Genomic DNA, 25000 nt, shown 5'->3' with positions numbered 1-25000 from the left:
AAGTGGTAAAGGAATGGCTAAATCAGGCTAGAATTAAGGTTTTAGAATGGCCTTCCTAAAGTCCTGACTTAAACGTGTGGACAATGCTGAAGAAACAAGTCCATGTCAGAAAATCAACAGATTTAGCTGAGCTGCACCAATTTCGTCAAGAGGAGTGGTCAAAAATTCAACCAGAAGCTTGTGGATGGCTACCAAAAGTGCCTTATTGCAGTGAAACTTGCCAAGGGACATGTAACCAAATATTAACATTGCTGTATGTATACTTTTCACCCAGCAGATTTGGCCACATTTTCAGTAGACCCATAATAAATTCATAAAAGAACCAAACTTCAGGAATGTTTTTTGTGACTAGAGATGTCCGATAATATCTGACTGCCGATATTAGCGGCCGATAAATGCTTTAAAATGTAATATCGGAAATTATCGGTATCGGTTTCAAAACTATCGGTTTCAAAAAGTAAAATGTATGACTTTTTCAAACGCCGCCGTGTACACAGACGTAGAGAGAAGTACAGAGCGCCAATAAACCTTAAAGGCACTGCCTTTGCGTGCCAAGCAGAGAGGTAATGGGTGCCATTTTTATAGTCTTTGTTATGACTCGGCCGGGGTTTGAACTCGCGGCCTCCCGATCTCAGGGCGGACACTCTAACCACAAGGCCACTAAGCAGGCTCGTTGACTACAAGAAGATTATGGACCTTCGCAAAGAAAAGTTTATAAATCAGCCGCACCGTTTTATAGGCCGCGTGGTTCAAAGCGTAGGAAAAAAAAGCAGCAGCATATAGTCCGAAAAATACGGCAGTTCTTGATTTTGTTTAGTTGTTGTGCACTCGCCACTTTATTTTGTTAAAAAAACATTGTATGTAGCATTTAATACCACACATTAGCAATACTAGCAAATGGTAAAATGTACAGATGTCCGATAATATCGGACTGCCGATATTATCGGCCGATAAATGCTTTAAAATGTAATATCAGAAATTATCGGTATCGGTTTCAAAATTATCTGTATCGGTTTCAAAAAGTAAAATTTATAATTTTTTATAATGCAGCTATGTACACGGACGTAGGGAGAAGTACAGAGCGCCAATAAACCTTAAAGGCACTGCCTTTGCGTGCCGGCCCAATCACATAATATCTATGGCTTTACACATACTTGGTCAACAGCCATACAGGTCACACTGAGGGTGGACGTACAAACAACTTTCACACTGTTACAAATATGCGCCACACTGTGAACCCACACCAAACAAGAATGACAAACACATTTCGGGAGAACATCCGCACCGTAACACAACATAAACACAACAGAACAAATACCCAGAACCCCTTGCAGCACTAACTCTTCCGGGACGCTACAATATACACCCCCCTCCCCACCTCAACCCTGCCCGCCTCAACCTCCTCATGCTCTCTCAGGGAGAGCATGTCCCAAATTCCAAGCTGCTGTTTTGAGGCATGTTAAAAAAAAATAATGCACTTTGTGACTTCAATAATAAGTATGGCTATTTTCCCATAACTTGAGTTGATTTATTTTGGAAAACCTTGTTACATTGTTTAATGCATCCAGCGGGGCATCACAACAAAATTAGGCATAATAATGTGTTAATTCCACGACTGTATATATCGGTATCGGTTGATATCGGAATCGGTAATTAAGAGTTGGACAATATCGGAATATCGGATATCGGCAAAAAAGCTATTATCGCACATCTCTATTTGTGACACAAGTATGTGCTCCAATCACTCTATCACAAAAAAATAAGAGTTGTAGAAAGTATTGGAAACTCAAGACAGCCATGACATTATGTTCTTTACACTTTTGATCGCGACTGTATGTCAACTTTGATAGCATCAGCACATTTTGCATATTCAAAATGTAATGCAAGTACTGTATAATTACTAGAGATGTCCGATAATGGCTTTTTTCCGATATTGTCCAACTCTTAATTACCGATTCCGATATCAACCGATACCGATATATACAGTCGTGGAATTAACACATTATTATGCCTAATTTTGTTGTGATGCCCCGCTGGATGCATTAAACCAGCGGTGTCCCAACTTTTTCCACTGAGGGCCGCACACTGAAAAATCAAAGCAAGCTGGGGCCATTTTGATATTTTTTTATTTTAAAAACCAATACAATATATGTATAAAAAATATACATTAAGGCCTCCACTCAGGCTTGATCCCGGGGACCCCAAAGGATTTTGGTCCAAAAAATGTTTAAAATGTGTCATTATTCAGTATTATTATCTCTAGATCAACATTAGGTCTATCTGTCAATATAACGTTTTTAAAGATTTAAGTCGTATGCTCTTTTTGTCAAAGAAAACCCTGTTTTTTTATGGAAAAAACACAAAATATGCAATATTTTCACCCAATAACATTTTTAAGAGGAATATTTCAGATTATATAATAATTGGAGCCTTAAAAAGCTCAATAACTCATAACACCATTGATTTTAAATTATTATTATTTTTTGAGCAATGACACTTAAAAACAAATCACACAAAAATTATTGGGGAACCAAAAGGGTCCTACTCATTAAAATGCTAAAAAATAAATTATACATTTTTTTTACTGTTTACTTTTAACAAAATAATCTCAAGATCAAGTTTAGATCTATCTGTCAATTATACGTTGTATTGTTGTTTATGTTTTTTCGTTTTAGGCCCTTCTTTAAAAAAAAATAAAATAAAAAAAAAGCTTAATTATTTATATGGCAAACACAAAAATATGCAACACTTTCCCAAAAAAAAATCTCAAAGTGGAATATTTAATGTGACGTAATTGGAGCCTTGGATAGGTCAATAATTCATAATAACATTGATTTCGATTCATTATTATTATTTAAAGAAAGAAACAGCCTGCATGGCAGCTTTGTGTTATTAGAGTAAACATTGCAACATTTTCTTGTTACATTTCACCTGTTTGGTCTTTCATAGCACTTTTTATGTGTTTAATTTTTTTAATCGTATTTTAAAATGGGCCGTGGGGCCATTAAAAAATGACCCGCGGGCCGCACTTTGGACATCCCTGCATTAAACAATGTAACAAGGTTTTCCAAAATAAATCAACTCAAGTCATGGAAAAAAAAAAAATGCCAACATGGCGCTGCCATATTTATTATTGAAGTCACAAAGTGCATTCTTTTTTTTTTTTTAACATGCCTCAAAACAGCAGCTTGGAATTTGGGACATGCTCTCCCTGAGAGAGCATGAGGAGGTTAGTGCTGCAAGGGGTTCTGGGTATTTGTTTTGTTGTGGTACGGTGCGGATGTTCTCCCGGAATGTGTTTGTCATTCTTGTTTGGTGTGGGTTCACAGTGTGGCGCATATTTGTAACGGTGTTGAAGTTGTTTATACGGCCACCCTCAGTGTGACCTGTATGGCTGTTGACCAACTTTGCATTCACTTGTGTTTGTGAAAAGCCGTAGATATTATGTGACTGGGCCGGCACGCAAAGGCAGTGCCTTTAAGGTTTATTGGCGCTCTAGGTCCGATATTATCGGACATCCCTAATAATTACTTGTGAACAAATGAGACTAAAATATGTACGGTGTCTAAAATATGTGTACATGATTAATCACGGCCCCTACTGTATAGGGATTACAAGAAAAAAAAAAACACATTTACAACCTGGTGTGGCTTCACGGCATCCCATTTCTTTTGGACGATGACACTGTATCAACAGGATGTGTGTTGCGAAACCGACTAAATGTACAGTATCTGCCCGTATCGCCCGCATAATGCTTTGCTCAAAGGGTGTGTGTGTGTTTGCCAGACATCTGACACAAAGCAATCCAGCAAAGCACACTCAACAGCGCAGCGCTCCACGCCCGTGCCCACGGCAATTGCCTGCGAGCGAATGAGTGATTCCATACCCAGTCCAAACAATAACACCACTGTACAAACGTGTTTGTGTTTGCCCATTACCTAAGCACCTCTGAACCCTCCTGTTTTTAATCACCCTTATCTTGTTATTTCAAAACGGTTTGTCTTAGCGGGTGGAATGAATAGCCGACGTCGTGTTCCGCAAAGCCTTTTTACGACAGTGTCTTTTGTCACAGAAGGGACCACTCCTTGACAAAATATTGAAGAATAAATAAAGACACAAACTTCCTGTCCAAACAGTGGAGTCTGGCTCCCTTACAAGCAGACTCACTGACACTTTGCGAGTGATGAATCTAAACCTCCCTGGCAAAGCCGCCCCTGATTATTGTCATTTGAGGACTAGAATACACACTTTTTTTTTTTTTTTACAAATGACAAAGAGTACTGACCCTGAGTGAGGGAGTGCAGGGGCAGGGACGGTTGTCCTGGCTGGATGGTGAGCAGGCCTTGCCGCTGAAGGTTGAGCAGATGTTGCTGCTGGACCTGCTGGACTTGAAGAAGCTGCTGCTGGAAGGCCAACTGCTGCGCCGACACCGGCTGCTGCAGACACGCACAAACGTACGTTATTAGCGACACAGTCACCGCACGTTGACAAGTAGGAGCAGTGCTACCTCCGTTTCACACACCATCTTGGTAATCGTACGAACAGTCATTGCACGGAACATTCCCAAGTTTTATTCCTCGGAACGTGCTCAATGCTTTTTTTTTTCATGCAAAATAATCCACCATGGAGCAAAAAAAAGTTGCAATTGTCAGCACTTTTTCAAGAAGGTAAGCAACAAAAAAAAAGAACTTGTAGCTAATAAGGCAACTAATAGCCGACTCGTCAGCAATAATTTTTCCGATGTGTCGACGAGTCTACAGAATAATGCACATTTTTAAAACCTATTATTATAAATTAAATTATAACAAAATAAACACATTTTTCATTCCACTTTGCAAAACCACAGCCATTTATCAACAACACCCGGAAATGCTTTGCTGGGCCCGGGCTCATCTAAGATAAAAAGATAAGATGAAAAAGTACATTTTAATCACAGTGAAAAAAACACAAAACAAAATTAAAGTATGACATTCAGTGCAAGAAGTATTTTTATTCAGCACTGTTAGGGTTTAAACGTGAAAGTTCCTGGCAGTCACACCATCTTGGTTATCGTACGACCGATCATCGCGCGGAAGATTCCCAAGTTTTATTCCTCGGAACGTGCTCAATGCTTTTTTTTTTCATGCAAAATAATCCACCATGGAGCAAAAAAAAGTTGCAATTGTCAGCACTTTTTCAAGAAGGTAAGCAACAAAAAAAAGAACTTGTAGCTAATAAGGCAACTAATAGCCGACTCGTCAGCAATAATTTTTCCGATGTGTCGACGAGTCTACAGAATAATGCACATTTTTAAAACCTATTATTATAAATTAAATTGTAACAAAATAAACACATTTTTCATTCCACTTTGCAAAACCACAGCCATTTATCAACAACACCCGGAAATGCTTTGCTGGGCCCGGGCTCATCTAAGATAAAAAGATAAGATGAAAAAGTAAATTTTAATCACAGTAAAAAAAACACAAAACAAAATTAAAGTATGACATTCAGTGCAAGAAGTATTTTTATTCAGCACTGTTAGGGTTTAAACGTGAAAGTTCCTGGCAGTCACACCATCTTGGTTATCGTACGACCGATCATCGCGCCGAAGATTCCCAAGTTTTATTCCTCGGAACGTGCTCAATGCTTTTTTTTTAATGCAAAATAATCCACCATGGAGCAAAAAAAAGTTGCAATTGTCAGCACTTTTTCAAGAAGGTAAGCAACAAAAAAAAGAACTTGTAGCTAATAAGGCAACTAATAGCCGACTCGTCAGCAATAATTTTTCCGATGTGTCGACGAGTCTACAGAATAATGCACATTTTTAAAACCTATTATTATAAATTAAATTATAACAAAATAAACACATTTTTCATTCCACTTTGCAAAACCACAGCCATTTATCAACAACACCCGGAAATGCTTAGATAAAAAGATAAAAAGATAAGATGAAAAAGTAAATTTTAATCACAGTGAAAAAAACACAAAACAAAATTAAAGTATGACATTCAGTGCAAGAAGTATTTTTATTCAGCACTGTTAGGGTTTAAACGTGAAAGTTCCTGGCAGTCACACCATCTTGGTTATCGTACGACCGATCATCGCGCGGAAGATTCCCAAGTTTTATTCCTCGGAATCGGGTGCCCTAACAAAGAGTCCCATGCTTTTTTTTTTAATGTAAAATAATCCACCATGGAGCAAAAAAAAGTTGCAATTGCCAGCATTTTTTAAAGAAGGTGAGCAACACTGTTGAACTAAAAAAAAACAACTTGTAGCTAATAAGGCAACTAATAGTCGACTCGTCAGCAATAATTATTTCGATGAGTCGAGGAGTCTACAGAATAATGCACATTTTTAAAACTTATTATGTAAATTAAATTATAACAAAATAAACACATTTTTCATTTTACTTTGCAAAGCCAAAGCCATTCATCAACAACACCCGGAAATGCTTCGCTGGGCCCGAGCTCATCTAAGATAAAAAGATAAGATGAAAAAGTAATTTTGATCACAGTAAAAAAAAACACAAAACAAAATTCAAGTATGACATTCAGTGCAAGAAGTATTTTTATTCAGTACTGTTGGGGTTATTTAGAAAGCAAGGCGGAAGATTCCCAAGTTTTATTCTTTGGAATCGGGTGCCCTAACAAAGAATCCCACCTGCGTGATGCTTTTTTTTTTTAATGCAAAATAATCCACTGTGGAGCAAAAAAAAAAGTTGCAATTGCCAGCATTTTTTAAAGAAGGTAAGCAACACTGTTGAACTAAAAAATAATTTTTTCGATGAGTCGACGAGTCTAACAAATATCGCACATTTTTAAAACCTATTATTGTAAATTAAATTATAACAACATAAACACATTACTGAGAAACTAATGGTTTTACTTCATTCTACTTTGCAAAGCCAAAGCCATTTATCAACAACACCCAGAAATGCTTCGCTGGGCCCGAAAAGTATTTTTATTCAGTACTATTAGGGTTATTTAGCAGCAATTTTAAAAGGGTAAACGTGAATGTTCCTGGCAGCCAATCAATTAACATCTTATTTAGCGTCAAGTCGACAATTATAGATCTTTGTTGACACATTTTTAGAATCGACAATGTCGGTTATGTCGACTAATCGTTGCAGACCAAGTAGCAAAGTATAAAACCTATTATTGTAAATTAAATTAGAACAAAATAAACACATTTTTCATTCTACTTTGCAACACCAAAGCCATTTATCAACAACACCCGAAAATGCTTCACTGGGCCTGAGCTCATCTAAGACGGCCTGATGCAAAGTGGAAAAGTAATTTTGATCACAGTAAAAAAAAAAAAAAAAAATTAAAGCATGACATTCAGTGCAATAAGTATTTTTATTCAGCACTGTTAGGGTTATTTAGAAAGCACTTTTAAAAGGGTAAACGTGAACGTTCCTGGCAGTCCAAACATACCATCTTGGTTATCGTACGACCGATCATCGCGCGGAAGATACCCAAGTTTTATTCCTGCAAAATAATCCACCATGGAGCAAACAAAAGTTGCAAGTGCCAGCACATTATAAAGAAGGTAAGCAACACTGTTCAACTAAAACAAATAACTTGTAGCTAATAAGGCAACTAATAGCCGACTCGTCAGCAATAATTTTTTCGACGAGTCTAATGAATATCGCACATTTTAAAAACCTATTAATGTAAATTAAATTATAACAAAATAAACACGTTACTGAGAAACTAATGATTTTACTTCATTCTACTTTGCAAAGCCAAAGCCATTTATCAACAACACCCGGAAATGCTTCGCTGAGCCCGAGCTCATCTAAGATGGCCTGATGCAAAGTGGAAAAGTAATTGTGATCACAGTAGAAAAAAAAACATAAAACAAAATTAAAGCATGACATTCAGTGCAAGAAATATATTTTTTCAGTACTGGTTATTTAGCAGCACATTTAAAAGGGTAAAAACGTGAACGTTCCCGGCAGTCAATCAATTAACAGCTTACTTAGCACCAAGTCAACAATTAAAGATCTTTGCGGACACATTTTTAGAATCGACAATGTCGGTTATGTCGACTAATCGTTGCAGACTAAGTAGTAATGTACAAAGGAGCTTATGCCCAACAACACTCTTCAATACAGGTGATGGTAAATGTTATTTTTGGCATTTTATTTGTCATTTATATGTGTATCATAATTCCTTCTGCATGTAAAACCATAATTATTCTCTCTTAAATGTGTTTTTTTTCTTCATTTTATTGGGGAACGTATTTTAGTTTTTGTACCATGTGGTCTTTGTCTGACCTTTTGGAGTACTGAGGACTAAGCAACGAGGTGCCACTGTGGAAATGGATTTAATCAACAAAATTGGACGGTCAGAGTGAGGGTTGAGGGTTGAGCTCAATGTAAAAGCATTCATAAAAATAAAGTAATTGGAGACTGCATAAAGACGGTATATCCTCCATAAATGTTTGCTAGTAGTGTTGGGGTTTTTTTTTGCACCCGACACAGGTGGAGTACACCGTGTCTCTTTAAGTAATGAGGAGTCAGGAAGGAAATGACAAACAACCTGGTTAATCATTCATAATGAGGAGGCCAGGGCAATTTAATTAAAGCCATTCATAATTCAGCAAATAACTGGTGACGAAATCAAAGCGCCTAATAACCACCCTTGCAAGTCACGCCGCTCTGCTGCTCGCCTTGCAGCCACAACAAGCTGTGTTCAAACACTACGTGCACACAAGGACTGTTAAAAAAAATATAGAAATACAATATTTTCATATTATACAAATCCGACATTTATAATTTGGACATAGTTTGCCATACATACTAATGTTTTCCTAGTATCTTTGTATGAGTCCGCCATGTAGGGTTGTCCTCATACCAATATTCACTATTAAAGTTCTCCTGTGTCCACGGACGTATTTCCTGGGTTGATGAACAATAAAAAAAATAAAATATTTTGTGATAATAAAAAATATTGACATAACCATTGTAGTATCGACTACAGATGTCCGATAATATCAGACTGCCGATATTATCGGCCGATAAATGCTTTAAAATGTAATATCTGAAATTATCGGTATCGGTTTCAAAAAGTAAAATGTATGACTTTTTAAAACGCCGCTGTACGGAGTGGTACACGGACATAGGGAGAAGTACAGAGCGCCAATAAACCTTAAAGGCACTGCCTTTGCGTGCCGGCCCAATCACATAACATCTACGGCTTTTCACACACACAAGTCAATGCAAAGCATACTTGGTCAACAGCCATACAGGTCACACTGAGGGTGCCCGTATAAACAACTTTAACACTGTTACAAATATGCGTCACACTGTGAACCCACACCAAACAAGAATGACAAACACATTTCGGGAGAACATCCGCACCATAACACAACATAAACACAACAGAACAAATACCCAGAACCCCTTGCAGCACTAACTCTTCCGGGCCGCTACAATATACACCCCCCGCAAGCCCCTACCCCCCCCACCTCAACCCCGCCCACCTCAACCTCCAAACACTTATTTTCCAATTAATGCCTTTACAAATACGTATGTGTTAAATTGTCAAATACATTTCCACTCAATTTGTCATACTTAGAAAGTATTTTGGTTCAGTTGAGTATTTTATTTATTGTCTTTTACTTAATATGAGGTTACACAGTTTACCGTATTTTACGGACTGTAGGGTGCACCCACTAAATGTTGGAAGATGGTACGGTTTAGTAAGTATATGAATAGTTTTGATTATATTATCAAACTTACAAACGTTGCTTGAAATGACAAATGAATAATCCATGCGAGTAGAAATGCTATGGACGAGTAGAAGACGGGATGGCACTTGTACTTCCGGTTTAAAGAAAACACTGTAGCTGTTCACTACGCAGCACCTGCAGTGAGCGAACACGTCCAAAAGAGAGCGCCATAGAACAAACAATAACACACCTTTTCAGTATCTGTTGAAAACTATTAGTTGAAAATTCAAAACATTATAGCCATTATCGAAGAAAAATCCCTGTAATTAGCCACACAGTTTTGTAGGCCGCAGGGTTTAAAGTGTGGGAAAAAACAGTGGCTTATAATCCGGAATTTACGTTAGTTTTTCTTTCTAAATAGAAGTAATATATGTATATTTTTGATGAATTTAGAACTAAGTATGGTGATGTTTGTTCAAGCTTTTCATTAAATCAACTAACTGGAGTAGTTGGGAAAAGATGGAAACAAATCATTAATTATGGAACTACTAAATGATTAGTTTGTAAACCTCCAATAAGGAATTCTAGTTGGCAAAAAGGAACTAAAATAAATAGAAAAATATATAATTTTTATTTAATAAATAAATCTCTGAAGGCTGCCCCATACACCACATATGGAAAATGGGAGGACTTTTTTGACTGCCCGTTGCCGTGGGATGCAATATTCAAATGAATCTACAAAACTACTATCGATGTGCAAAATCGTTATTTTCAAATTAAAATGATTTACAACTTAAAATTTTAAAACTATGGAATATGACTGATGGAGTCTTGGTGCGTGCAAAACAGCAGCAGGCGGCTGTGGCCTGCGGGCCGGTTCTAATGGTAATCAAATATCATTCATTCATTCGCGGGCCTTGACATTGACACATAGGGATTATTTGAATATACAACAAAACAATTGTTAGCTGCAGCCCTAAAGATGTTTGAATAATAAATATGAAGAAATTAGTCAAAGTTGCTATTTTCCTAAATAACAAAAAATCCCTTTGCTTCTTTTGACTCCGAGTTTCAAGACGACCTGGATCAGGAAACGATCCGTCTTTTGCAATCGATACAACAAACATGCATGGGTGTACATAGCCAGTGACAGGGTGAGTGTGAATGGGGAGAGGGGTGAGAGGGGGAGAGGGGGGCAATAAAAGCTGTGCCAAGCTGTGTGCCGCGCCCATTTAGCTAACACAGGATACATCACACTTTGTTTACTTCCCACGACTGAGTGCACTCAAAAAGTGTCTCGGCGGCGGGGCAGCAGTCAGGTCAGGAAAAAGCCGGGCAAAACAAACGTATGAAAAAGGTGTAGCACGGGGGTGTCCAACACGGTTACACTGAGGCTGCCCTAAAAGGGGTGCTTGTAACCGTATATGATTCATGAATATAAATATATAGGAATTCACTTCATGATAATACAAAATTAATTGCTGTGCATTTGATTATTATATTTGTATTACATACACTGTAAAAAAAAACACAAAAAAATCAGTAAAAAAACAAACAAACTTCACCGTAAAATTTACAATGGTTTTTACTAGGGATGTCCGATAATATCGGACAGCCGATATTATCGGCCAATAAATGCTTTAAAATGTAATATTGGAAATTATCGGTATCGGTTTCAAAATGATCGGTATCGGTTTCAAAATGATCGGTATTGGTTTCAAAAAGTAAAATGTATGACTTTTTAAAACGCCGCTGTGTACACGGACGTAGGGAGACCTACGTCCGTGTACTGCCTTTGCGTGCCGGCCCAATCACATAATATCTACGGCTTTTCACACACACAAAAGTGAATGCAACGCTTACTTGGTCAACAGCCATACAGGTCACACTGAGGGTGGACGTATAAACAACTTTAACACTGTTACAAATATGCGCCACACTGTGAACCCACACCAGACAAGAATGACAAACACATTTCGGGAGAACATCCGCACCGTAACACAACATAAACACAACAGAACAAATACCCAGAACCCCTGCAGCACTAACTCTTCCGGGACGCTACAATATACACCCCCCGCTACCCCCTCCTCCCACCTCAACCCCTCCCCCCTCCACCTCCTCATGCTCTCTCAGGGAGAGCATGTCCCAAATTCCAAGCTGCTGTTTTGAGGCATGTTAAAAAAACAATGCACTTTGTGACTTCAATAATAAATATGGCAGTGCCATTTTGGCATTTTTTTTCCATAACTTGAGTTGATTTATTTTGGAAAACCTTGTTACATTGTTTAATGCATCCAGCGGGCATCACAACAAAATTAGGCATAATGATGTGTTAATTCCACGACTGTATGTATCGGTATCGGTTGATATCGGAATCAGTAATTAAGAGTTGGAAAATATCGGAATATCGGATACCGGCAAAAAAGCCATTATCGGACATCTCTAGTTTTTACAGCATATTACTGTAAATGGAAAAACGGGACTATAGTTTTTTTTGTCCCTGTAAAATCTATTGTCATTTCTACAGTGTACAATTTGATGAATAACTTGCTGTGATACAACTCAAGCAGATATTTATTTTGTTTTAGTTTTAAAAAAGTTTGAAATGAATGATAGTAATATATTTGTGGCATTATTAGATAATACAGTTTAAAATATACGCAATAGCATGCAATACATGTATTTCTGTCTGTCACAATGAAAATATTACATTTAGTACCGTATTTTCCGGACCATAAGGCGCACTGCCGATGAATGGTCTATTTTCGATTGTTTTTCATATATAAGGCGCACCGAATTATAGGGCGCATTAAAGGAGTCATATTTATTTATTTTTTTTCTAAATGTAAAACACTTCCTTGTGCTCTACATAACATGTAATGGTGGTTATTTGGTCAAAATGTTGCATTGATTATGTTTTACAGATCATCTTCAAGCCGCTTTCTGACAGTCGCTTCAGGATGCGCCGTTTTGTGGGCGGTCTTATTTACGTGGCTCACCTTTGGCAGCGTCTTCTCCCCGTCATCTTTGTTGTAGCGGTGTAGCGTGCAAGGACGGGAGTGGAAGAAGTGTCAAAAGATGGAGCTAACTGTTTTAATGACATTCAGACTTTACTTCAATCAATAACAGAGCAGCATCTCCTCATCCGCCGGAAATGTGTCCCGTGAAAAAGTGTCCGACCGGAACTGTCTAATAACTAAAGTTCCTTGGGTGAATAATGTAAACTCACTACACCGGTATGTTTTAGCGCTTTCATGGCGAGTTTACTGACAGATATAAGTAAGAACTTTACACTACTTTATATTAGAAATGGCAACAGCGGAGGATGAATGTCCCATAACAAGAAGATAGAGAAAAGGAAGAAGCTTACGGACTACTAAGGCGGACGCGTGCAATTTTTCAGGATTCATGCAGATCCCAAATACAGATCAGTAGGTACCAGAAGGTAAGGAAAGTAGCTTTTGCATAATATTGCGAAACAAAACGCCTTATACACACACCATAATAATACTCGTATGTTGAAGCACAGTACAATCCATCAAGCGGTGCGGCTTCATACGTCAGTAGCTAAATGATGAGCCTTTGTTTGCTTACTTACTAATAAAAGACAGAGATGTCCGATAATGGATTTTTTGCCGATATCCGATATTCTCCAACTCTTAATTACCGATTCCGATATCAACCGATACCGATATATACAGTCGTGGAATTAACACATTATTATGCCTAATTTTGTTGTGATGCCCCGCTGGATGCATTAAACAATGTAACAAGGTTTTCCAAAATAAATCAACTCAAGTTATGAAAAACAAGTGCCAACATGGCACTGCCATATTTATTATTGAAGTCACAAAGTGCATTATTTTTTTTAACATGCCTCAAAACAGCAGCTTGGAATTTGGGACATGCTCTTCCTGTAGCGACCCGGATGAGTTAATGCTGCAAAGGGGTTCTGGGTATTTGTTCTGTTGTGTTTATGTTGTGTTACGGTGCGGATGTTCTCCCGAAATGTGTTTGTCATTCTTGTTTGGTGTGGGTTCACAGTGTGGCGCATATTTGTAACAGTGTTAAAGTTGTTTATACGGTCACCCTCAGTGTGACCTGTATGGCTGTTGACCAAGTATGCCTTGCATTTACTTGTGTGTGTGTGAAAAGCCGTAGATATTATGTGACTGGGCCGGCACGCAAAGGCAGTGCCTTTAAGGTTTATTGGCGCTCTGTACTTCTCCCTACGTCCGTGTACTCAGCAGTGTTTTAAAAAGTCATAAATTTTACTTTTCATTTTCGATATTACATTTTAAAGCATTTATCGGACATCTCTACTAAAAGACAAGTTGTCTTGTATGTTCACTATTTTATTTAAGGGCAAACATGCAATAAGAAACATATGTTTAATGTACCCTAAGATTTTTTTTGTTAGAATAAAGCCAATAATGCAATTTTTTGTGGTCCCCTTTCTTTAGAAAAGTATCGAAAAGTATCAAAATACATTTTGGTATCAAAATATCGGTATCGGGACAACACTACACGGCAATAATTCTGGGATGTGGACGGACTGCGATTTCCCGTGATGAACGGAACGAGGCGGACTTCTCCTTTCCGTTGGTGTGAGAAAAAGTTCCTTGAGTAGTTCGCTCCTCACTGACAGTCTGAGACAAAGATAATTGTGCTACGGGGGCGTTGCTTCACAGGAAAAACCAATCCTTTCATCACATTTCTTAATAAATAGAGGGTGGCTTTTTCTGAAAGAAAGAAACACTGAGTATGGCAAATTAATTTAACTCTTCGCTCCTGCGCACTCTCAGCGCGCAGACACAAAAAAAAGAGCAAATAAGAGGTTAACAAGAAGTGGCACGAGGGAGAGGAAAATATAGTCCCTGACAAATGATAAAGAGCGGCGCTGGCAGGCCTTTATTGTCGCACTTCAAATATAACGTTAAAGATCTTTGGAAAAAAAAAAAACAACACATTTCGACGTCTTTAAAATAAAAAAAAGAATAAAAAAAAAGGGGGCACAAAGCAACGACGGGGGGTTATTGTCTGACAGCCGTTGGGGAGTCACGGCGTAATTCTTTTTCTGTCTTTTGATGGCTCCCAGAAACGCGGGGAAGAGGGAAAAGCCTCACGGGGCCGTGTCTATTTCCTGTGATCATACATAATACGCTTCAAAAAGTTATTTTTTCTTCCATTCTCATGCTCCATTCAACTGATCAATTGGCCCTCCTTTGCCCGCCCGCCTCCCCCTTTTCTTTTTGTCTCACTCGCTCCTCTTGTGTTTACATCAGATGCGACTTTAGTGACAGGCCCTATCTGAGGCCGAGGAGCTCGCGCTGTCACGTTGATTTATGGGGGAATCGCGCCGCAACTTGTCCAAACTGAAGCCCGCAGTTCATTAATTAAGGAGCTTCGACTTTGAAGCCGAGGGGGGGGGGGAGCTTTGACAGCATGTGAGCGTTGGATGTGCCTGTTTTTTGTCTTTTTTAACGCCGGGGCTTTGCAAAACTCGCCCGGCGCACAACTCGACGGGGACACGGGTGAAAATTCCCAGATTGTCTTTGAACTTCTTCTGACCGCACAATAATTTGCTTTGTCCGCGGCGATGCTTGTATCCGCCAATCATTAGCACGCATTAAGCCGCTGCTCTGCAAGCATGCCCTGCTGTAGAAGGGGGGGGGGGGGGGGGGAGGAAAAAATAGGGGGAGAAATTTAAAAAAAAACCTTAACGCAGACAAAGCTGGGAGCGCTCGCCGCACTGATATCTCACAATTACATGCCTTCTCATCCGCCGCCATTTCCATGTTAATTACCAAGAAAAGCCTCTCAGATTTATGTGCGCCTCGGTCTTGCCTTTCATGATGTCCTACGCCAGACTCTCAGGAGCGGGGATGGCTATCGTTTACATTTTTAAACGATGCTAGTACCAAATGGGTACTTAAAATATTCAAAACATGTACAATTATGTAAAAAAATAAAAGAAAAGAAAAAGCCTAGTTTTAGGAAATTTGTTGATCAGACGACCGTATTTTCCGGACGATAAGCCCCTACTTTTCCCCCCAAGCTTTGAACCCTGCGGTTTATACAAAGGTGCTGCTAATCTATGGCTTTTTCTTCGCTAACGGCTAAATTATGGAATGGATTAAGCAAAAATGGATTGGATTAACCCTTGTGTAATGTTCATATTGTTGTTACTCAGCCAGCGTTTCTGGGTCTGATGGACCCGTTGCATTTTGCGGCTTTTAATGCCTCACAATCAAACACTTTTATGTTAAAATACTGAACAGATGTTTGCCTTATCCCTGTTCATTTCTCTGCCAGTTTCTGCATCCCACAGGGATTCTTCTTTTGTGTTTCTGCACTCGCGGTTCCCACACAAGGTTGCAACATTGTTTGTCAACACTGTCTGCTCTCATTTTCTCGCACATTTGACCCTCAGATGTTCTGTGTACCTACACTCTGTCCTCCTCCTGTCTAGGCCTGCTGTGTGTGTGTGTGTGTGTGTGGTACACAGAACATCAATTTCCACACTTCTATTAGCCCCGGGTCCAGTGGACCCGGACATCTTATATGTAATATAAATGTGTAGGGGGGGTGTATGGTGTGTGGTCATTCATTAAATATGTATTCTGATATAAGTTCTTCACAGAAAATGAGCCAAAGTCAGTGAGTCTCAGTTTGAAAAATTAATTAATTGTATAATTTTTCTTTTAATAAAAAATGAAAACGGGTCCAACAGACCCAAACACCACACAAGGGTTAAGGCAAGGGGTGTCAATCTCATTTTAGGAGGACAATCTGTGCACATGCGGGCCGGACAATTAAAATCGCTGCTTTCCAAACGTTATGAATGGCCATACTTTTATCCAAATGACCATTTTTTTAAAAAGAAAAAAAAAAAATCCAAATGTTAACCACACTTTAGATTTAATATTCGCGGGTGCATTGTGTAACAATTAAAGCGGAAACCGATTTTAACTTTAGAGATATGGATACATCTTTTCCCGAGCCTCTGGATCGATCTACCGTAATTTCCGGACTATAAGCCGCTACTTTTTCCCCTCGTTCTGGTCCCTGCGGCTTATACAAGGGTGCGGCTTATATACAGCCTGTTCTTCTCCGACACCGACGAAGAGGATTTCGGTGGTTTTAGTACGCAGGAGGAAGACAATGACACAATGATTGAAGACTGACTTTTCATATACCGGTAGGCTGGTTATTTTGATAACGTACATGCGAGCACTTTGTATTACTTTGCACCGTTGTATTATTTGTACTCTGCACGAATGCTGTTCGCCATGTCAAAGATGTGAAAGTTTGATTGAATGATTGAAAGATTTATAGTTAATAAATGGGACGCTTTGCGTTCCCAAACAGTCATCTCTGTCCCGACAATCCCCTCCGTGGTAGCAGGAACCCCTATATACTACGCTAATTACACATCAAAACCCTGCGGCTTATAGTCGGGTGCGGCTTATATATGGAGCAATCTGTATTTTCCCCTAAATTTAGCTGGTGCGGCTTATAGTCAGGTGCGGCTTATAGTCCGGAAATTACGGTATATCTAGTATGGATCGGTCGATGTCTGGTTGGAAAAGTCATGAATCGGTTGATTGGAGATCTGCTACAAAATATGGCCGCCCTAATCCTGCGAGACTTCTGTGATGACGTAATACGAGAGTAAGGTTCTTGTTTTTTTGTTTAGTCTTTATTTGAAGGGACAATGTACAGAAACATTAAGCTCAAAGACAGATATGTTCTGTACCAGATTATAGCTAAATAGCTCATTTCCATCTGCAGTCCCTGGCTACCTAAATTAAAGGGATACAAAAATCATGCAATAAAATTATGACCACAAAATCATACACAAGTATTAAGAAAAAAGTCATAAAATGCCCTTTCATGGACACATACTTAATATACAATACAACCACACCTCATTTACATCATCACACAAAGACAATACATGCTTTTGTTCACATCTGTCATCATTTGTAAAAACAACCATGATTTTAACACACACACCTCATAATTTACAATAAAAATGCTCTCCTGGATAAATATAATACACATTAGGTTGATGTGTCAAACATAATGCCCATCTTAGTGACCGTGTGAGCAGCTTTGATTGCTCCAAAGCCACTTTTTAACTTCAATTGTGAATGAAGAGTCATCTGTTAGACTTTTCAAGTTTGTTGTGAGGTCGTTCCATTCCTTTATGGCTTTATATGAAAAGGCTGATTGTGCAAAAGAGGTTTTACATCTGGGTATGCTACACTGCCCCCTGGTGGAGGCTTGTTTTGCGACTGACAACGACCGAGCAACTGGGCAGACATCACCGTAAGAGTTGACAGTCTATACCAGTGCAGTTTATAATTCGAAAATACGGTAGTAATTTAAACACTTCAATCATATAAATTTAGGGGTGTCAAACTTGTTTTCATTGAGGGCCACACCGCAGTCATGGCTGCCATTAGAGGGCCGCTTGTAACAGTGAATAATTAATGAATTTGCCCATGAATTTAAATATTAAAAAAATGTTTTACGTAAAGAGAAAAAAAAAATCTACAGTAAATAACTGGCAGCTTAGTTGCCAGACTTTTACTGTAAAATATATGTTTTTTTATTTTGTATTATTTTTTATTTTTTTCACAATAAAACACAATACCACTGTTTAATATTATTTTGGCAACTAAGCTGTCAGATTTTTACCATAATAAAATGTGGTGCCATAAAATCATCAACCGTGGGTTTTACAGTAAAAAAAAAAAAAAATAACTGACAGCTCAGTCGGCAGAATTTTTCTGTAAAAAAAACAAGCATTGGTTTACAGTAAAATCTATTCGTCATTTTTATAGTGTACAATTAGATGGATAACTTGCTTCAAAATCATAAGTTTAGCAGATATTTCAGTATTTATTTGGATTTTGACCAAACGAGTTAGATGATATAATATTTGTTGCAATATTGGACACTATTTTTCTTCCCTGTCAAATTAGAAAAAAAAAATCTAATACCTTTAGTAAGAAAATAAGAAAGTAAAGAAAGATAATATAAGGTATTTTATCAACACAGAGTATTTCCAGGCTTTTGTGAGACATCTAAAATGACGTGGAGGGCCAGATCTGGCTCGCTGGCCTTGAGTTTGACACCTGTGATATAAATTAACTGATAAGTAAGTACCGGTATATAATAAAAATTGAAAATCCGCCCTAATTGAGATTTTTGACTTACATTTAAGAATTGGATATAGAATGAACAGAAGGTAAACGGACGTGTAGTATTACTTTTTCAGTGTCTAAGCATATATTTATATGTCGCAATCCAAACAACCTTTTTTAGCCATGGTGTGAATAAAATAACCAACATATCAAGTCAAAAACAACATAACTCGACACACATGTGCGACACAAACCAACATGCCCAATGAACGTCATAAAAACACACAAACAAATGTCTTAACTAAACCCATCGAATATCACTACAAGGCATGATGGGTAATGTACAAAACAGTCTGACCCCAAACTTCGCCTTTAAGCGCATTTTATCTGTATTTTATGTTTCTGATTCATTGCGAAACATTAAGGAGCTGTCAAAAAAGTAAACAAGGTAAAAGTTGGAAAAATTATTTTTTTCTCAAGTGAAGGTTGAGATTCATATTTACTTTGTTGTGGCCGAATGAAGACTGTTTTGCACATTTTTATGAGCTGTGTTAGTAAGATGCTTTTCTTTTTTTTTTTTATATTTTGTTTATATTTGTTCATTAATCACTTATTCTTCAGCAAAATTCTCGAGGATAATTACAGCGCAACAATCACAACAATGTATTGCAACTTTGACTTTCTCCTGCAATTTTATTGCAAACACCTCATTTTTTGGGAAAAAAACTTCTTCAAACGCAGGCATCTCAAAAAAGGCCGGAATGAGGGATTTCTAATCAGTGCTATGTTGGAATTATTATTAATATTGATACTGTTGTTGATGTTATTCATTTTTGTTTGACTACTTTTGGATTGTTTTGTGTCATGTTTGTGTGTCTTCTCAATTGCTCTGTTGATTGCCATTCTAAATGTTGCTGGGTTTGGTTTTGGAATTGGAATTGTATTATTGTGTATTATTTTGTTGGAATTATTAATAAAAAAATAAAAATAAAAATAAATAAAATAAAAAAATAAAAAATAAAAAAGGCCGTTGAGATCCTTGGCCCTGAGGGGCCGTTGAAATAATGTCAATGTTCAAAAAAGTTCAATTTATTTTAATTGTTTTGGATTAGTGTTAGTTAGGTTAACAAAAACAATGATTACAAAGTCATAATAAAATCACAGCATATGTGATGTAAGAAACAAATAAGCCTTGAAACATCGGAACCTTTGCCGCAACAACATTTTTGGCCGTAACAGTCCCAAAACCCCCCCCAAAAAACTAAACATTAATTATTCATTATTAGCCTGGGTGCACTCAATTCTCCCAACTTTAACCACTGATCATTTTAAAGGTGGGAAAACGGTGTCCGTCCAAAGGGGAGAAAGGGATGTTACTTGGCCTACCTCTTTACTCTGCTTGCTGCCTGCATGCTGCTGGAGGAGCTGGAGGTGGAGCTGTTCCTGCTGCTTCTTGTAGAAATCCTGAAGTTGCTGCTACAAAGAAGGCGAGGAGAGCCTTTAACTCAAGGGGTTTAGGGCCAGACTCTTCAAGCTCTAAGCAAGGAGGAGCGTAGCGGTTCAAAGGGAACGCGTGGCTGGCTATACCTGCTGTAACATGAGGGCTTGCTGCTGCTGGAGAAGAACCTGGAGCTGCTGAGGGCTCAGGACTTGCTGCTGGAGGATCTGCTGCATCTGCTGAGGAGTTATCACTTGAGGTGTCATCATAGCCACTGACACTGGAACCTGTGCACAAAAAGGGGGCAGGGACATAATCAGTGCAACGCATAAAAACCATCGACCAGGAATTGATGCATTTGCGTCGGCCGGGGAATAAAATGGGTAAATGCACAATAAAAATACATTTAATGAGTACAACTGAAAAGGTTATTTTAAACAGCCTTGACTGGAAAAATAACATTGATTGCCCACTTCCTAAAATTAGACTTCACCATGAAATATAATCAATCAATTAATCCACTTTATTTGTATAGCACATTTAAACAACAAAAATGTTTCCAAAAGGGCTGCACAACAATATTAAAAACAATATTCAAATATTATCCTTAGCTCCACTAATGACTGAAGAAAAATAAATAAATAAATATAAAAACCAATATAAAAACAATATAAAAATAAATATGATTAAAATGTAATATCGGAAATTATCGGTATCGGTTTCAAGAAGTAAAATGTATGACTTTTTAAAAACGCTGCTGTGTACACGCACGTAGGGAGAAGTACAGAGCGCCAATAAACCTTAAAGGCACTGCCTTTGCGTGCCGGCCCAATCACATAATATCTACGGCTTTTCACACACAGACACAAGTGAATGCAAGGCATACTTGGTCAACAGCCATACAGGTCACACTGAGGGTGGACGTATAAACAACTTCAACACTGTTACAAATATGCGCCACACTGTGAACCCACACCAAACAAGAATGACAAACACATTTCGGGAGAACATCCGCACCGTAACACAACATAAACACAACAGAACAAATACCCAGAACCCCTTGCAGCACTAACTCTTCCGGGACGCTACAATATACACCCCCCCCCCCCCCCCCGCTACTCCCTAAACCCGCGTCGGCGGGAATAAAATGGGTAAATGCACAATAAAATACATTTAGCATATTTAATGAGTACAATTGAAAGGGTTATTTTAAACAGCCTTGACTGGAAAAATAACATTGATTGCCCACTTCCTAAAATTAGAATTTACCATGAAATATAATCAATCAATCAATCGATCAATCCACTTTATTTGTATAGCACATTTAAACAACAAACATTTTTCCAAAGTGCTGCACAACAATAATAAAAACAATATTCAAATATTATCCTTAGCTCCACCAATCCATCCATCCATTGTCTACCGCTTATTCCCTTAGGGGTCGCGGGGGCGCTGGAGCCTATCTCAGCTACAACCGAGTGAACAAAAATAAAAAATAAAAAATAAATAAATATAAAACCAATATAAAAATAAATATGATTAAAAATGATTTTAAAGGGTAAAACTAGGGATGTCCGATAATATCGGACTGCCGATATTATCGGCCGATAAATGCTTTAAAATGTAATATCGGAAATTATTGGTATCAGTTTCAAAATTATCGGTATTGGTTTCAAAAAGTAAAATGTATGACTTTTGGAGAAGTATAAAGCGCCAATAAACCGTAAAGGCACTGCCTTTGCGTGCCGGCCCAGTCACATAATATCTACGGCTTTTCACACACACACAAGTGAATGGAAGGCATACTTGGTCAACAGCCATACAGGTCACACTGAGGGTGGGCGTATAAACAACTTTAACACGGTTACAAATATGTGCCACACTGTGAACCCACACCAAACAAGAATGACAAACACATTTCGGGAGAACATCCGCACCGTAACACAACATAAACACAACAGAACAAATACCCAGAACCCCATGCAGCACTAACTCTTCCGGGACGCTACAATATACACCCCCCGCTACTCCCTACCCCCCACCTCAACCTCCTCATGCTCTCTCAGGGAGAGCATGTCCCAAATTCTAAGCTGCTGTTTTGAGGCATGTTAAAAAAAATAATGCACTTTGTGACTTCAATAATAAATATGGCAGTGCCATGTTGGCATTTTTTTCCCCCATAACTTGAGTTGATTTATTTTGGAAAACCTTGTTACATTGTTTAATGCATCCAGCGGGGCATCACAACAAAATTCTGCATAATAATGTGTTAATTCCATGACTGTATATATCGGTATCGCTAATTAAGAGTTGGACAATATCGGAATGTCGGATATCGGCAAAAAAGCCATTATCGGACATCTCTAGGTAAAACCAATTAAAATAATAAATAGAAATCACAATTTAAAAACACAGAGGACCACACAACTCACGCAGTGCTAAAATCCAGAGAACAAAAGTGGGTCTTAAACACTCCACTGTGGGAGCAGTTGGAACATGGAGGGGCAGAGTGTTCCAGAACTTACAGAGAAGGCCCCTGTCTACCCTGGTTTTAAGTCTCGTCTTGGGCACCACGAGCTGGAGCTGGCTCTCAGACCTCAGATTTGGATGAGGTCCGAGATATAATGAGGTGCCAGTCCATGCAAAGCTTTCAAAGCAAACAGCAAGATTTTAAAAATCAATTCTAAAATGAACAGGGAGCCAGTGCAAAGTATCAAGAATTGGGGTTAACCATTTAAATATCCACCACCCCGCTGAAAAATTTTCAAATTCTGACTTTAGTCATGTTTAGTGAAAACCCAAACATGACTAAAGTCTGAATGCTCAAAATAATGTAAACCAGAATGCTCAAAATAATTAACTAGAATAAGTAGTGTAAACTTGAAAAGTTGTTAAAAGTTGTACTTACTTAAACATGTTGAGTGTGAGTAACATTGTCCTTCTTTTTAAGTTGACTAAACTTGTTATTTTTAAATAATATTAACTTGTTTGCAGATTATGTCACGGCGATTTAAAATAATGAAACACACAGTTACTAAAAACTCAGTGGATTAAACATCATTTTGTCTTATTTTGAAAGAACACATCATTAAATCAAATCAAGAACAAAAGAAGAATGAATCAATCGCATTATAGATATGTATTGTTATTATACTCTGTGTGTATGTATATATAAATTATTACATGCACGCGCACGCACACACACACAGAGGAAGTGCTTTTATTTTGTAGCATTTCCGTGCACTTCATCTTCAGGCAGCAGCCATGAGGAGGAACATTTTTGAGTTGGCTTAATTGGTAAGTTTAATTCAATTATAACTTAAAAGTACATTTCACATAAACTCCAAATATTTACAATCTGATATACTCAAATATTTGAGTTTATGAACTCAAAAAAAAATATGTGGCAACTGATTGCCTCACATTTTTTTGAGTTCTGCTTAATTATTCGGGTGTACAGTGCAAGTGAAAAATATGGACTATCCTACAGGTCACGTGGTCCACATGAAACTGTGCACCTGAATACAGTAAATGCATCAGCATCAAGGGGTTGGAATTGGGGGTTAAATCACCAAAATGATTCCCGAGCGCGGCCACCGCTGCTGCTCACTGCTCCCCTCACCTCCCAGGGGGTGGAACAAGGGCATGGGTCAAAAGCAGAGGGTAATTTCACCACACCTAGTGTGTGTGTGACTATCAGTGGTACTTTAACTTTAACTTTTAAATGTGTCGTACGTCTCCTTTGAATAGAAGCATGCATCCACACCAACCATGACCCCACAACTCCCAGCATGCTTTGCACCAACTGTCCATCCTTGGAAACAATGCCAACACTGGTAAGGACGGAGAAGAGTATTCATTTATTTGTAAGTATTAATTCATTTTGCAGAGATTTTGGAAGTCGAGTTTTAGGTCTTTCACTGTGAATTATTACACATGGAGAGATCGACTTTGGGTTGACTAACTTGATTATGTAAATACTAGCACTGTCAAATGATTCGGTTTTTGAATCAGATTAATCACACTTTTGAATTTGGATTAGAGATTGACCAATATGTTTGTTTTTTTAGGGCCGATACCGATTATTAGGGGTGTCCAAAAAAAAAGATTTTCAAATGAACCACAATTCTTGTTTGTAACTATTCTTAATTGATAAAAAAAAAAAAAAAAAAAAAAAAATATATATATATATATATATAAATATATATATATAGTCAAGGTTTCTGTGGTTTATCCGTTATACAGTGCTCAATACAGGGGTAGAGCGGAATATACGTTAGGTCAGGAAAAAACACAGAGGCTATTTCATCCCTACAAGCCTGTTTCACAGAGCAGAGAAACCTGAGAAACAGGCTTGTAGGGATGAAATAGTCTCTGTGTTTTTTCCTGATCCAACTTTATATATACACTACCGTTCAAAAGTTTGGGGTCACCCAAACAATTTTGTCGAATAGCCTTCAATTCTAAGAACAAGAATAGACTGTCGAGTTTCAGATGAAAGTTCTCTTTTTCTGGCCATTTTGAGCGTTTAATTGACCCCACAAATGTGATGCTCCAGAAACTCAATCTGCTCAAAGGAAGGTCAGTTTTGTAGCTTTTGTAACAAGCTAAACTGTTTTCAGATGTGTGAACATGATTGCACAAGGGTTTTCTAATAATCAATTAGCCTTCTGAGCCAATGAGCAAACACATTGTACCATTAGAACACTGGAGTGATAGTTGCTGGAAAAGGGCCTCTATACACCTA

At 38.1% G+C, this 25000-nt stretch overlaps 1 protein-coding gene across 8 annotated transcripts in view; it reads right to left on the bottom strand.

The window, feature by feature from the left end:
- The window catches only part of foxp1b (forkhead box P1b), a 498341-nt gene that overhangs the window by 112994 nt on the left and 360347 nt on the right, over positions 1-25000 (bottom strand). For 5 of the 8 annotated variants that reach the window (XM_062045954.1, XM_062045963.1, XM_062045971.1 and 2 more), the window contains 3 exons: positions 20403-20540; positions 20202-20291; positions 4286-4436 (listed from right to left, as the gene is read on the bottom strand). In XM_062045954.1, the coding sequence (XP_061901938.1) occupies positions 4286-4436; positions 20202-20291; positions 20403-20540 (379 nt within the window). The remainder of the gene's footprint in view (positions 1-4285; positions 4437-20201; positions 20292-20402; positions 20541-25000) is intronic. The other 3 variants (XM_062045979.1, XM_062045996.1, XM_062045987.1) reach the window with 3 other exon arrangements.

This window comes from Entelurus aequoreus, linkage group LG01 (assembly GCF_033978785.1).
Source record: "Entelurus aequoreus isolate RoL-2023_Sb linkage group LG01, RoL_Eaeq_v1.1, whole genome shotgun sequence".
NCBI lineage: Eukaryota > Metazoa > Chordata > Actinopteri > Syngnathiformes > Syngnathidae > Entelurus > Entelurus aequoreus.
This window is presented reverse-complemented; position numbering and strand designations above follow the sequence as displayed.